Source organism: Heloderma suspectum, chromosome 5, assembly GCF_057233095.1.
Source record: "Heloderma suspectum isolate Gila_16-S chromosome 5, 16-S_ref, whole genome shotgun sequence".
Lineage (NCBI taxonomy): Eukaryota > Metazoa > Chordata > Lepidosauria > Squamata > Helodermatidae > Heloderma > Heloderma suspectum.
The window spans coordinates 195,245,583-195,261,478 of record NC_139462.1 but is presented as its reverse complement, the minus strand read 5'-3'; the positions used below and the strand labels follow the sequence as shown (position 1 = coordinate 195,261,478).

At 39.6% G+C, this 15,896-nt stretch overlaps 1 protein-coding gene across 3 annotated transcripts in view; it reads left to right on the top strand.

The window, feature by feature from the left end:
• The window catches only part of CDK14 (cyclin dependent kinase 14), a 389,160-nt gene that overhangs the window by 111,782 nt on the left and 261,482 nt on the right, over window positions 1–15,896 (top strand). For all 3 annotated transcript variants that reach the window (XM_084858927.1, XM_084858928.1, XM_084858929.1), the window contains exon 3: window positions 4,729–4,974. In XM_084858927.1, coding sequence (XP_084715053.1) covers window positions 4,729–4,974 — 246 coding nt within the window. The remainder of the gene's footprint in view (window positions 1–4,728; window positions 4,975–15,896) is intronic.

Below are 15,896 nucleotides of genomic sequence, written 5' to 3'. Positions count from 1 at the left end.
GCATTGGTGATGATGGAGAGAAGAGGACCAGGCAAGAGATCTGCAGTTTACTATTCAGATAGTAAAGAAGCTCTTAGTTCAAGCAGTATACACCTCTGTGCTGTGTACAAGGAAAGGCTGCAAAGGAATAAACTAATCTTCAGAGTCAGAAATGCAATGGTGAGATTATTGAGTGGGGTGCTTTACCGTATTACACCTGTACTAAAGGATCTGCATTGGCTGCCAGTCTGCTACCATGCTAGGTTTAAGGTGTGGGTTAATATATAAAGCTCTATACAATTCAGGAGCAGGATACCTGAAGGAATGTCTCCCCCTATACCAACCTCCCAGGCCATTACGATCTTCAGGGCAGACCCTGTTATCCATACTGTGGCCTACAGATTTCTGCTTCAGGACAACATGGCCTTCTCTGCAATGGTGCCCACCCTGTAGAATTATCTCCCCACTGAATTACATTAGGCCTCAATGCTGGTATGCTTTAGGCATTTATTAAAAACATATGTTTGCTTTAGCTTTCCTCCAGCCATGAGCTGTCTGTACCAGCCTCATGATATTAGTGTGTGTGTGTGTGTGTGTGGGGGGGTCCTTTTTGTTTCTTTGTTTTTATTCTTTTGTAAACCGCTTTGGGATTTATTTCTAATGAGAAGCAGTTTATAAATATTGTTAATAAATAAATAAGACTCTAAGGAATATTAAAATATTGCTTTCAAAGCAGGATTATTCTGTAATGTATGTTACAGCCTTATGCCAATTTTATCTCAATTAATATCAAAGCTTTTTCAGGTACAGGAAAAATATTCCAAAACAAAATACTAAATTGTGGGTTTTAAAATGTATTCAAGAAAGCCCAGTCTGTGCATATTCCATTTTTTCCTTTTGGTCTTCAAAAAACAGAACTTACTCCTGAATTGTCTTTTTCTGGCTGTTAACTAAAATGCTGTATGCACTTCACTGACTCCACTTTTGAACAGCTCACTCAAAGGTTTTGCAAAGAGAAGAGAACACTTTGCCCTTTGAAAGTGGGTATGATAATGTCACATGAAAAGTGTAAAAATAGAGTTTGTCATTCCTCAAACATTTTGTTCCAGAGTTCAGAAAACTGCATCCCAAGAGTCAATGGTCTTTTGATTCTATACACGTAAGTCTTGTGACCGTAAGTAGATTTTTGCTAGTCCAGTGGTAAACAGTTTTAGACATTTCACTGCCAGTGCTCCTACCCATAATTATGCGAGTGCGGTAGTGTTTGTAGATTTACCAAAAAGTTGCCCCATGAAATTGTTTCTTTGGCACTAGCACTCATCCTAAAAGAATTGCAATAGTATGTGGTCTCCATGAGTGCAGCATCAGGCATGAAACCTCTTGTTACATAGGCAATTCCTGGGTTGGGTCCCTCTTTGCAAAGCATCTGGGGGCAAGGAATTTTATATCCATACAGCAAATTCTTGCACATGCTTTTATGTATTGAAGTGTACTCTCTTACTCAGCGCTGTTGGCTAGGGTTTGTCATATATTCGTTGGAAAAAATGTTCTTAATCTGGATACATTCAGATCTTTTTTATAGAGGAAGCTTTGGGAATAATAATGTTACTTTGTTTACATTTCATTTTAATTAAAAAAATGATTTTACAAAAAAATTAGTTGAAGACAATATTGGGTCATGGCTGTTTGTCACATTGGGAAGGAAAGGGATTCTTGCCTAGCATATCTCATCTCAAACTATTGCTGTTGCTGAGCCAGATAAAAATCAATGGCAGTAGATACTTTACAAAGTTATTCTTGTTGTGAGGGAAAATAAACTCTCCAGAGTAAATTGTAATCAAGATTCAAATTATGGCTAATCATGGCAACATTCTGTGTATTGTCTTGCCTATTTTTTAAATATTAAACAGTTAAGGTGCATTTGCAATGTAAACACTTTACCTTCTCCTTTTATCTTGCATATCAACAAAGGGAAGAACAGCATATTTGAAGCTAAGAAATGCTTCTACACGTATCGGATTGCTTTCAGATTTAGTCATATTTAAACACTGAAAACAATGTAATGTAAACTTAGCATTGGGATGTATTTCCTTGGGTCTGCTCTAAGTATGGTGAAATCTGAATCCAACCCATAATATTTAATCTTACCTGTATGCTAATATTTGGCACACGTGCGTTCATCATTGCAGGTTATGGTGGAAGAAGAAATTTTACCTGTGCGGTATTGTAATTTACTGAGATAAAATGTAATTAGTCAAATTAATCTGTGATTCTGCTTGTCTAGACATTAAGGTCTCAATCCTATGCATGTTTAGACAGAAAGAAGTCCTACAACTCCAGCATTCCCCAACTAGCGTGGCTGGCTGGGGGATGCTGGGAACTGTAGGACTTTTTTCTGTCTAAACATGCATAGGATTGAGTCCTAAATCTCATAACTGATGCAGAATCTGACATACAGCATGAAGTTGTGGCATTCAGCTTTAATGCTTAATGGTGTAGTCCTAAGTAAGGTTACCCAGAAGTCAGCCTCATTATGCTCAGTTGGGCTTACTCCCTAGTAAGTGTGCCTAGAATTGCACTGCCAGGCTTCTAGTTAGCCTGTTTGTAAGGTCATATAAGGACCTGCTGTATGCGCATATGTTGGGTTGGATCCAGATTAAGTTAGTTGCCCTTAAATTAGTTGCATAAAAAGTTAGTTGCGATGGATTTAAGTGCCACTGATTTAAATAGAACCCCAGTGCTACTAACTTAATCTGGATCGAACTCATTTTTTTTTACTTGAATTCAGTTTTTAAACTAGAGGCTTAGGCCAAAGATATGCCCTCTGATATTATTGACACTTTTGCTTTTTAACAGGACTATATTTTAAAATTGGATTTTTTTTTTAAATTCTAGGACTTTTAAACTAACTTAGATTTAAACATCCACTGTTATACAAATATAGTGCATCAGACAGTCCTTTCTTTCTATTGCATTGCAAAACAAACCTTTTTGGTGAGAGGTTTTCTTGCTGTTTTGGAGGGACATTTTAGGTCTGTGTTGTGTATCTATAATCTGTATTTCCCAGATTTTCTGCAGAGATGAGGATCACAGGTGATGGCTTGGGTGGGGTAGTATTCCATTCAAGCACTCAGTGCATTCATCCTGTAGTAAGAAGCTAACTGCTCAGAACTCTACATAAAATACAGATATCACACAAACTACTGAAAAGTAATAGCCATTGGTTTGAATGCATTCGCTTTTGGAGATCCACTCAACTTGGAGATAATTATCCAAATGCTCATTAAAAAAGTGTTGCATCCCTAATGCCTGCATTCTCATTCTTGCATGTGTGCTCAGTCATACAGGGAGGCAGCATCAGTTTTCCTTCCAGATCACTGCTAACCAAGGAGCCTTCACCAATGCTGTATGGTATTCTTTGGGGACTTGAGAGGTTTAGAACTACCACTCTGTATCAAGCCTATTACATATGAATGAAGTCTGCTGTCAGAAAACATTTGAACTAAATTATATTTGAAGTGACAAAATCAGGATGGGCACTGTAAAGGATTATTTGCTTTTGGAAAGTGTTTATCACTAGGCTTATACATGAAGGCATCTCATTGAAGTGAATCATCTTAAGGTGGGGACAGAATCTTTGTGGCTTTGAGTATCTTCAGTAATATCTGTGGTGTTGGGCCACGATTTTGCAGATACTTGCTTCCCACTGAAAATAATGTGGTGGATGAACTGCATAGTTATTTCTAATGACCTAATCCAGGTTAGATTCATATAAACAGGTAGCAGAATTAAAGTGAGACCTGTGAATCCACATGCTTTATTGAACTATTGAACACTGGGCTCCAGTGTTGCAAGGCTCAAATATGGGTTTATCCATTTGATTTTCTGAGTAGCATAGTAGTAATACTGTGTATACATTGCTTTACAACACAATCATATGATGCATGCTACAATAGTGTATCCGTAAGTTGGCATCATTTATTTAATTAGGCCTCATCTAATTTTAAACAAATGGAAACCAATACTTTATGGCAGATATCGGTGGATGGATGTTGAGGCTTAGTGATGTGGCATTGTTACAAACACTGGGCTGCTAAAGTTTACGTAAGGCTTCTGTCAAGACCTCTAAAGCCTGGTGTGTTTTTTTAACTGTAATGATTTTGCTTTTATTTATATTGTACTGCTCTTTCTTTTCTTTAAATGCTTTAGAGTAACATAATGTATGTCTTTTGAAATGTAACAAATGTACTCCTAAATACTTTCTGGAAGTGTGGTATAAAAGTTTCAAAATATATGTTGCTTGAATGCTTATTATTTTTGAATTATAGAACATTGTGGGGTCAACTGAGGTGTTACTTTGCCAAACCTGTGGTTCCAATCTCACTTTTGATATAACAAGGAATTAAGGTTGAAGGAGAGTACAGGAAGGATTTGAAGATGAGATGGGGAGTGCTTAATTCCTCCTGTGCTTACATGGTTCTCCCCAGCATATACCTGTTTTCCCTACAAATGGGCTCACTTAATTAAAAATGACTTGGATGCCTTTTACAAGGGAGAATGGAAGGTTTGGGGATTGTTAAACATATCCTGCCTGCTGATTTTCTCCTCCAAAAGCATTCCTAGATCCTACATTTAATGTGGAACAATAGGGGCTGGAAATGGTGTTTCCACCCCATAATGCTTAGTCTGGCCCTAAGCAATGGTACTTTATCAAGCTATATAACAGGCCATTTTCCTTCCTCCTCTTAGATATGTGTCACAAAGATGTCTACACGGAACTGCCAAGGAATGGATTCTGTGATCAAACCCTTAGACACAATTCCAGAAGACAAAAAAGTCAGAGTTCAGAGGACACAGAGCACTTTTGATCCATTTGAGAAGCCAAATAATCAAGTGAAGAGGGTCCATTCAGAGAACAATGCATGCATTAACTTCAAGACTTCATCTACTGGGAAGGAATCTCCTAAAATCAGAAGGCATTCCAGTCCTAGCTCTGTAAGTCCAGACATGCCATATTTATCTCTAATAAATTCCTCATCTGTTCCAAATGTTTTGGTGCTTTAAATAGCAATGCCATTGTATACAAAGTGGTATGCTGATATTATGTATATTTTTAAAACTCTGTGATATTTCTGCTTTAATGATGAGCCTTTTTGCCTTGAAGATAAACATGATCCAAAATGATTGAAATTATCTTTTTATATTGCATGTACTATTTAACCTTTTGAATAGCATCATCATTAACAATTATGAATCCTATCCATATTGCACATGAATCCTATCCATATAGCATGAAAAGTAAACTAGCATTAACACTAGAAGACATTTAGTTTGGGGTATCTTTCTCAAGTAGTTTATTAATCTGTTTGATTAGTCAGTTTTCTTGGAATTTCTTAGGAACCATATACCACAAGTACAAATTGGAGGAGGTTCTGGTTTATTTCAAAACATTTGTGCTGCATTTCCATCAGAAAAAAGTTCCAAAAGGAATAAAATAATAAGAACATGATAGTCTTGTCTGAGGATAGAAGTTTTGCTAGAGGAGAGTTGGGTTGACAATGCTGAACTGTAGTCAAACAGGGCATTATGATCAAGCAAATATACTCACACCACAACAATAATTTGTGAAATCATGATGCAGACAAACATATTTTTCTCCATGTGGTATATTTTCAAAGAATATTGATGAATGAAATGCCATCCTTGCTTATAATGAGCGTGCTGGCAGTTGTCATACCAAATTGTTGCATATGAAAACTGCATTTTATCTTTCCCTGTAGCAGAAATCTACAATAATTTAGCCTTTGAATTAAGGAGTACAGGTTATTGGAAAATGCAAATAATAATTTTATTTGGCATGCAAGGAAATGCACAGAAAATGCAAAGGATATTTCAAATTAGCATGGAAATCAGTACATGATTTTTTCAATTACACTTTCATAGTAGTACAAGATAATTCCACAAAATGCTATTTGTCTTCCTGCCTTTTTTCCACTTCTTAGTCCTATCATTTCATATTCCTTAGTCTTTATTAATTGAATACAATCATTTTCTGCCTGGAAGAAGGCTGTCTAAGGTTGAATGATATTACTTGATCCCTCTCAGAAATAGTTTGTTTATACAAAAACAATATCAGGGTACATTCAGTCTCACTTAGATAGGCTTTCTGCCTAGAAGAGCCCTTTAGAATATGTCATTAGTTTTTACCCCAGGCATCATAAAGTTACTTGATATAAAGGATGGCTTACATTCTGCACATACACTCAAAGCAAAACAGAGGTGACCTAATGTAAGGGTCACAAGCTAGCACTATTCAGGTGTTCCTGATCAGCTTAGAATAAACAGGTGAAGAGAGAGAATGTGCTAGCCCTGCCCTCTCCGTCATTGCAATTCATCGCCCAGTACATGTGGAGTGCAACTTTCTGAAGAGGAGAGCCTCCTGATTTTCCAGTATTCTTGACTGCATGGAGAGCCTGCATGGATACAGGAAGCTCTCCTCTTTAGAAAGTCTCCCTCCACATGTGGAGGGTGACGAATATGGCAATGGAAGGGCATGGGGCTAGTGCTCTCTTCCACATTGCCAGATCAGGAATTCCTGAATAGGGCTACTGAGACCTCAAGATGATAATAATTAGGTGGGCTGGGCCTACCTTTTACAATGTCTAGGTAAGTCACCCACCTCCAAATTCCATCCCTGCGAAGGACAGAAGCAGCAAGCAATATGTTTGGTGCAGAAAATCTGTAAGGTCATTGCTGTTTCTCTCCTCTGCCCCATCCCAATATTTGGACTATAGGCTGCTTACCTTGGTTATTGTAGTGAGGATTGGGCAGTAGAAGTAGTGAGCCCAGCAGCATTGTTTCTGTGTTTTTCAATTTCTAACTGAAGGCCGTGATCCAGAAATGCTTCGTGCACATGGAGTTTAGTTCCCTTGTTCTGATGGCTCCCATCTAGAAGATTAAGTGACCCTCTAAAATGCCACCTAACGGGCACAAGAGGATTCCATAATAAAGAATGACTGACAACATCCCCCACCCCTGGTGTATTCATGGAAATGCTTTGTGCGTGTTCTTCTTTGATTTCTGGTAAAGTTATTCACTACTATCCAGTGATGGGAAAATGTATAAATCTATTCCCAGCTTTCGACATTTATCCTCTAGCTTTATGTATAGAATAGTTACATTAGCATGTGTTTAAGTTTTGGGGTTTGTTTTTTTTTAACTTACCACCACCAGATATCACCATTCTTGGACAGCCTACATGTTGCATTAATTGCATAGCTAGCAGCTGTCCCAAGCTGGGAGGGCAATTTCCATTGGGACTGCTGTGTGTGTGGAGGTGGGAGGTTTACTGGTTTTCCCTCTAGCTGTGTTTCAAATGAAAATCACTCCCCAATGCTGCAGTTAGCTTTTATCTGGCCAGTCAACTGAGCAGAGTCGTGGTGGTGGTGGGGAGATTCCATGATGGAGGAACCATCACTCCCTAAAGCCATTTAGCTTGCTCTGGCTAGGATGAGAGCATTTACCTCCTTTTCCCTCCATTCCCCCCCCCCCGTTTTCTCTCCCATTGACACCAGTGGTGTAGTTTGATCCATGGGCATACTGAGGGAATGAAGGGGCTCCAGATCCTGAAAATTCAAGGCCACCCTCAACCTGCCTTGATATGCCCACAAAACAGTCCATTTCAGGCCCTATTGCCAGTATTATCTCCTGCAGTACATCTACATCCATAGCACTTTCTGTGGGAGTACTCTGTGTGTGCAACTTGGGTGGAAGCACAGACTCCTCTCTGCTAGTAAAGTGGCACTTTCACTTCATCGAACAGCCTCCTGGCTGCCTTTGACCAGCTTGAGGATTGTTCTGTTAGTCTTTGCTATGGCAGGGGATGAAAAATGAAACTCTCTGAAAATGAAAGCTGCATTTGGCTTTATGTCTGTCAGTGGCTATGAGATACTAATTTTTCCCATGTATCTAAAACTTTTGTTGCCATCCTAACAACTTGTGGCACTGAGTTTCACAGGTGGATTTGAATATTTTTCTACATACAAGACTGCTTTGTTCAGGATTCTCTAAGGGGCAAAGCAGACGTTACCCTAATCATGCATAGTGGATATGCATGATTAAATGGCACCAGTTTGGATCTGGACCATGGCACTTTGGAAAAGGAGGGTTTAATTTCCCCCTTTCTGTTTTCATGCCGAAATTCCACCCTAGCCCCCATGGGGGAAAAATAGTCATTGAAATAAAATGTAGACTTTTTTTCTTTTACTCCCCTTCCCCACCACAGAGAGGTGGAATTTGGGGACAAAAATGGATTGTAGGGGAGCCTAGATGCTCCTCTTCTGAAGCGCCACAGTCCCTGTCCAAATCAGGGCCACGTGTGTTTACACAAGAGTAGGGAAAACAATCATGCATAGCTCCAATATGCATGACTAGGAGGATGTTTAGTTTGGCCCTAACTTAGAAGTCAATCACCATTCTGAACAACTACTAAGCAGAAAATAAAAGAACTCTGTTCCTTTTGGCTTTTTTCCATTTGGCTAAAAATCAGTTTTAAGAGATTATCTCTTCCTCACATTTCCTAATAAATTACCAGAATCCTTAATCTTATTAAGACCAGATAACCTCATTATCTCCAAAGTATTGCTACCTTTAAATTATTTTTAATTTACTTGGAAAAAGTCTCCAGATCTAACTGCTAGTGAGAGAAAATGTAATTGCTAACAAAGCAAATGTCAAAATCCAGTCTTGTACTTTCACAACAAATTATGATTTCCCAAATCTTACAATTTTTCTTTTATGATTAGACAGGTTAGAACAACAATAAAATGCTTGGCTTTAAGGACTGGGCCTTGCTGAAGGATCACACTGTGCAGGATCACAAAAGCCAGGAGCAAGAATGTTTTGATTTGCTTTTATTTATTTCTCATTAAAAGTTGCTTGACACACCCTTCTGAGGGATTTGTGGATTCATCTAGACAACCATAGTGACAATCTGTTTTGTTCCTCCATTTGTTTTTTTTTGTTGTTGTTTTTTTTACAGTTTTATACATTAATTCTTTAACTTTAGACACTGAAATCTTCTGAGGCTTTTGTGGGCAGACCAAGTTTCTTCTACCATGGAGGAAATGAAATAATGTCTAAATAAGGGTATATTTAAGACACAGAGAGAAATTGCTCCAAGGTAATTCAGTGGTGCAGCTCCTGAATCTGAGGAGAAATTCCCTCCCCTTGAACTTCAGAGGCCTGCTGAAAGATTTCACATGTCAGAAATGGGAGGGATGCACCATTATTTTAAGTCAGATTCCTGTCTTTGATAGCCATTTGTCTCTGAAGTTTGTATTTTCTTTTAAGTTAGGAATTGTTCTTTTTAAATCCTCCTGATTAAACAAGCCAGCTCTCTTCTAACCCTCTCTCTCAGTCTGTGCTCCCCTTCGTTAATAACTTGTTTTCTTAAAAAGGTACGGAGATTTTACCTCACAATATTGGCTCTTGAGGCCCACTTTTAAAGAATACTTACACTGTACCCTCACATTAGAGTACAAAATAAATACACCTTGTGTCAGTTGTAGTGATGCATGTGCAATTAAATTGCTGTTCTGTTGACAAAACAAATGAAAGCTGGGGCCCAATCCCCCACAATTGTCTTTTGAAAACTTCAGCAACAAAAGAAGCCATTTAATTTTAAAGGCAAGATTTAAATGTTTTAAATAAAGGTGCACACACCATTAACAAATGACATACGCATTTTTGTATTCTTATTTGTGTGGGACTATAAAAACACAGTAAAAAGGGTTCTATTATCCTGAGCTGTGTTCTCATCTGTGCTTTATTGCTCTGAAAAGCTAAAAACACCCCAGCGTCTGTTTCTGAGGTAAAGTGCATAGGTACTATAGGCAGCTATCTCCTTCATAATGGGAAACATGGCTAATGTATCCTCACAACATGGATCCTCCACTAAACTCTTCAGCTTCAGTGGACACACCTGATCCTACTAATTTAAATAGAGGGGCATTAGCCACCATTTTGTATTCTGTAGCAGAGGGACCAGCTGCCATTTTGAGCCAGATATCTGAATCCTCTGTTGGAAAACCTGAGAAATGCAGAAAAGAGACCAGGGCAGGTATAGAACACATAGATAAGATCATCCCTATTTTGCTAATTTGAAGTAAGTGTTATCCTCTTGTCCCTTAACTGAAATCACAAACACTAATTTAGACGCCTCACTTAACCTCCAAGCATGTATTGAGACAGTAAAAAAATGAATTTCTCCACTCTGTTCAACAAGCCTATAAGAATGACAGGTGATTAAATGGTATTAAAATAACTAATGACCAGAAAGTGATCTTGGAAGTGTCCTACTGGAGCCTTCTGGGATTTTCTTACAATAATAAACTTCCTTGTAGAAAAGCCACATGCCTATTAATTAATTGAGTATATAACCTTCCCCAACCTGGTGCCCTCCAGATGTGCTGGACAGGAAGTCCCAGCACTCCCACCCGACTTGATCATTGACAATGCTGGATAGGAATACTGGGAGCTGCAGCTAATTGTTGTGAACTGCCCAGAGAGCTTCGGTTATTGGGTGGTATAGAGATGTAATAAATAAATATAAATAACACATCTGGATGGCACCAGGTTGGAGAAGGCTGGTATACAGGGTGGTGGCTAGAGAAGTCCACAGCCCCTTTGGTACTATTTATGTGTTAGAGAAACAAGGAAATAGGATGTTTCCAGATGGAGAGCTTCTAGTTCTACCAATCAGTGCTCTTCCTCTGTAAACTACAAATGAAATTGCAACTTGACAGTTCATACATTAGGAGGTCTAACACCATTTTAGGTGCATGCATCTTGCTGTTTCATCCACACAATGGGTGCGATGTGGGCCATGCTGTGTCTTCCCCTTTCCCTGCTCATCATGGTCACCACACATACCTTCTCCCGGTATGTTGAAGCAGCCGGTTCTCAGGCAATTTAGCACAGTGGGAGTGTGAGTGGCAGGAGTGTGTGGAGTTGAATAAACCTTTTTGGCAACTAATATCCTCAGACACCACAGGACCCTCTCTCTTGCCAAGATATTTTGTGTATGTGCATGTGTGTGAGATCCAGTGGTAGCACCCTCTCTGGCCAAGAATGTTGAGTGTTAACCTGAAGGGGCAGATCTGCAGCTGCTGCTGCTCAAAACTGTTATATCCCCCCCTTGAAAAAAAAAAAAAGGTAGTTGCGTTATTCCACTACAGCACAATTGTTAAAATTAAAAAAACAGAGAGCCCTGAGACAAAGTAAACCTAGAAGTGCATATGTGCGCGCACATGCCAGCACGCAAACACAGACCTCTGAGCTACTTTTTCAGTGGATGGTGTAGAGGCAGCTTGGTAAAGGACTGGACGAGACAGCAGCAGCATCTCGCCTTCACGCGCTCAAGAGGACTTTCTCCCTTTTCCAAGGAAAACATAGAGAAGCCTCTTCTCCCTCTTATGTCTTAGCCTTCATCTCTGCTTTTTTTCTTAATGGATTCCTGGTGCACGGGTGTGTGTGTGTGTGCGCACGCAGTTGTTATTGGGACCACCACGTAGGGAGGGGAGACTTCTCTCTTCCCTCTTCCCTCTTCCCTCTGCATCCTCTTGTCTGAATGCAGAATGCCTATCAGCCTTGGAGTTTTTTGGTCAAGACTCAAGACAAAAAGCAATTTCAGAGCTTGAAAGCAAGTGTTGAGAAGTCCTGTAAGCCTTGGTTCAGATTTTAAGTCCTGGATTATGAGCTCTGAGAAGCCTCCTAGACAAAACTTCATCCCAGAGTGCAAAGCCTTGAAATGGTCATCCTGTAACACTCCCTTCTGATATTAAAACTGTCTCTTCCAACTGTATGTCCGTAGATGATGTTGGACTACAACTTCCATCATCCCCAGCCATTATGGCCAGTGATCAGGGATGGGGAGAATTGTAGTTCAACATCATCAGGGGACTCAGGTTTAGGGAAACACTGATCTAAAGGATTTTGTCTGCACTACCAATGGGGTAGTAGCTGCCAGTCAGTATAAAGATCTTAACGGATGGCTGTTTATGGGACTCAGTTGGCTCCTAAATCCATATTGAGACCAGCCTCCTCATAGCTGTGAGAAGGTTTAGTGATGGTGACATCTCAAAAGATTGTTTGTATTCTGTTTGTTCAAAGGTGAGTAAATGAAAATCCCACCCAATCCTCACCTCTAATGTAGTGGTCCATGCTGCTGCGGTTGCCTAGGCACCTGGACTTTTCCTGTATGTACCAACACCGCCTCCCAAAGCATGTTGTTACAGTATTTCAGTGAATGTGCCTGAGCTGGTCCCATTATGATTTGGAAAAATGCAGCTCTGTAGCATGGATATTTCAAACCCCTCCCTTATGCTTAATTCTTGAGCACACAGATTCAAAATACTTAATTACTCTAACATTTTAGCATAATATTCAATGAGAAAAACAAGGGACAAAAGTATTGGCCTGAGAAATAAGGCAAGAGACAGAATAATTATTTGAATTGGAGACTTTTGATTCTTTTAGGCTGCATTCAGATGTAAAAATAAACTATGGTTTATTGCTCTGATTTATTGCTACAGATAGATGCTCCTGGCTCCCCTCTCCCCTTTCCTTCTCTGGCATGGCTGTTAGGAGATCAGAAGCTTTCACTTCCATTTTTGACTGTCAGCAGGTTAGTGTTATGTCTGAACCCAGATAAACTGTGGTTCATCTTATTTATGGCTTACTGAAAAATGCAAACTTCAGACTTTGGTTTATAAAACTAGTTTATTTCAGTAAACCATAGATAGGGATCTCCTGCTCACAGCTTTGCTGGAGGGTGTGTGTGTGTGTGAGCATGCAAGCCCAAGGCTCACCAAATCTTGTCTCCGTAATAATAAACCATAGTTAATTATTATGTCTGACCTAGGCCATAACCTCTATGCTACACCAGTTCTTGTAGTGTCAGTAATGGTTGTTTAAACTTCTTGGTTGCTTTTATTAATCTTATTTGCAATGGAATTGGGGGGTGACTGAACCAGAGGAAAAAACCTTGCTGTATCCTATTTAAACTGTTATGAGCAGCGTGCTTAATGTAATATAGGAAGAAGATGCTTCAGGGAATAAGCAAGATATATCTCATATCTCATAGAATCATAGGGTTGGAAGGGGCCTACAAGACCATCGGGTCAACCCCCCTGCTCAATGCAGGAAGCCTGATTCCCAGGCGGTTTCCCATCCAAGTACTAACCAGGGCTGACCCTGCTTAGCTTCCGAGATCAGACAAGATATTGTTATATTTCTGTTCTCCAGGGTAAGGTACACAAAAACATTACTTAATCATCTTAAGAGTGCTGTTCCATTGAGGTATTCTTAAAAGGGCATTATTGGAACAACCATTTTTGGGAAATGATGTATACTGAATAAAAGACAAGCTTTCAGTTCTGAATTTTATATTATGCAAAAGGGAGACTGAATGTTTTCCCTGGATTTTAAATGCGGCTTCTGAGACTGCTGCAGTGTCACCCTTCTGTTACCTTTCCAGCCCAATCTTTCTGCATGCCGTATTCCAGTTGAGCAAAATTGGCCTGCTGCAAATTAAAGTACAGCAAGGACAGAAGTCAGTGTAGGGTTGCTATGTTGCCTGGTTGGCCAAATTTTATCTGGATTCTAGTGCTGTATTGCACTGGGTGGGTTATGTCAGCCCTGCAAAATAGTCCAGTGTTACAACCATATTACTGGGAGTGGGGCTGAGAGAAAGTACTATATGACAACCCTGCAGTGCAGTCCAGTGTTGTTCAGTCTCCTGGCATGTTGGGGGTTTTTGGTTTTGTTTTTTTTTTAAAGGAAAATGCAGTCTGGGGAAGATTGTGGAGCTGATTCTAGTAGCAGTGCTGGGCAGGGGCGATAATTGCTTTCCCACTCATGAGGGGATAATAGAGAGACTCCTATGGGTTTTTGATTGCAAAAAGAGCTGGAATGGAATGTGTTAATCACCTCTCCCCCATACACTTTAGGAGTCCACTGCATTTCTCTAAAACAGCTCCCCCGCCCCCAACCCCTGAAACAGCTACATGGAGTTTGAGCCTTTTCCTGTCTCTCTGGTAATAATCTGCTTTATTTCTCTCACAGAGTTAAGGATGCAACAGATTAAACTCTAGAAACTGCATATAGTCTGAAAGTTTATGTCTGCCATTTGTTTCACTCAGACCCCTAATCTTCCTAGTGGCAAAAAATGTATGGTGCTTATTATTATTTGGTGACCTTTGCCCATTATCCCAAAGTAGATGAGGGTACTACATAGGTTTTGCAGGAAAGGCCCCATATACAGCCTCAACTTTTTGTAAGGGTCTTCAGTTGGAGTTAGAAGAAGCTAGGGTTCTTTTCTAGAGTCCGTGCTATATGTTCTGCAGGGAATGACCCCTCTCATGAGTCTCCAGATTAGTATACTTTCTTTCAAATGCCTGAGGTAAACCTATGGATACCAACTCCATACTTTCCACCTCCCTCTGCCTAACCCTAGATCCTAATTTCCAGCCTCGTTCTTTCCCCCAATCTGTTTCCACATCTCATTCCTGCCCTCGCCTTACTGCTCCTAACCCCATCCCTAAAGTGTAGTGTACAAAGAAGAAGAATGGTTGTGTTCCAAAAAGGTTAGGAGAAAGTTTGCATGAAGTATTTATGGGATTGCATAATCCTATACCCACTTACCTGGGAATAAGCCCCACTGAACTCAACAGGACTTACTTCTGAGTAAACATGCATAGGAATGCTTTTTTTTTTTAACAGTGAAATTGGTGTCAATTAAGGAAGTGCAAAGTAGCAACCCTATGTCTGTGCATCTTAAACTTCACTTAACCCTCCTCTTTAGGTTAACTGCTCCTTGGATTTTTTTAATTTACTTTAGTCAGGGGTGGAAGTTAGGGCAGGTCCAGCCTACCTAGTTATTATCTTGGGGTCTTAATATTTAAGCTTGTTACTTGTTTTAAGTTAACAGAAAACAATAGAAATATTTAGAAAACAATAGAAATATGTAGAAAATTAAATTTCCATTTAAAATAAAATAAAAAACTAATCAAAAGATGTTGGTACATGCATGCACACATAAATAGACCGCAGCAGGCTCCAGATCACTTCAGTATTTTGTTGCATGTTTGTCTTGTTTCTTGGCTTGGGTACTTAATGCTGAATGCTGGCCTGAGGGGAGCCACAATTTGACATAATGACCCAGTTTGCACAGTAAAACAACCTCACGTAACCCTAAGGCCAGATTCGCACAGCACAATGACCCCTGAACAGCTGCATGTGCCATAGCCTCATGTTGTGTCATGCGAACAGCCCCATTGTGTTGGGTTAAACTACTGAATTGGCAATCCATTCACTTTGATGAAGGAAGTAGGCAAGCAGGACTTTTAATGGTGAGGGAAGACTGGTGTGTGTGTGTGTGTGTGTGTGTGTGTGTGTGTGTGGTCAACTTTCTTCTTGAGTTAGAATTACACCCTCACTTAAGTCTTAAAACATGTACAGATGTACTCTGAAACAAATATTCAGAAAACTATAGGCTTCTTGCAAGGTTCTGGTTGCCCTGAGAATGATGGACTGTATTTTGTAAATTTATTTTATTGCATCGTCTCATATATAGAGCTTGCTCATCTTTATATCTGCTAAATCGGACTTCTTGGTGCAGCTGCTAGTTATTGACATCTGCACAGAAACTGTGCAACAAATCCAAATGTCATTCTTCTGTGAACTAAGCCTTTCTGATGTCTGCACAGATATAGGGATACTCTTGAAATAGGCAGTGACCATCTGGAGTGCTGAGTGATGTTTAGATGGATATCATTAGCCATTGCCCTTGGTAGATGACAATATCAAGCATTAAATATCTGAAGTATAATCTCATTTGTTTTGGTAATAACATTTGT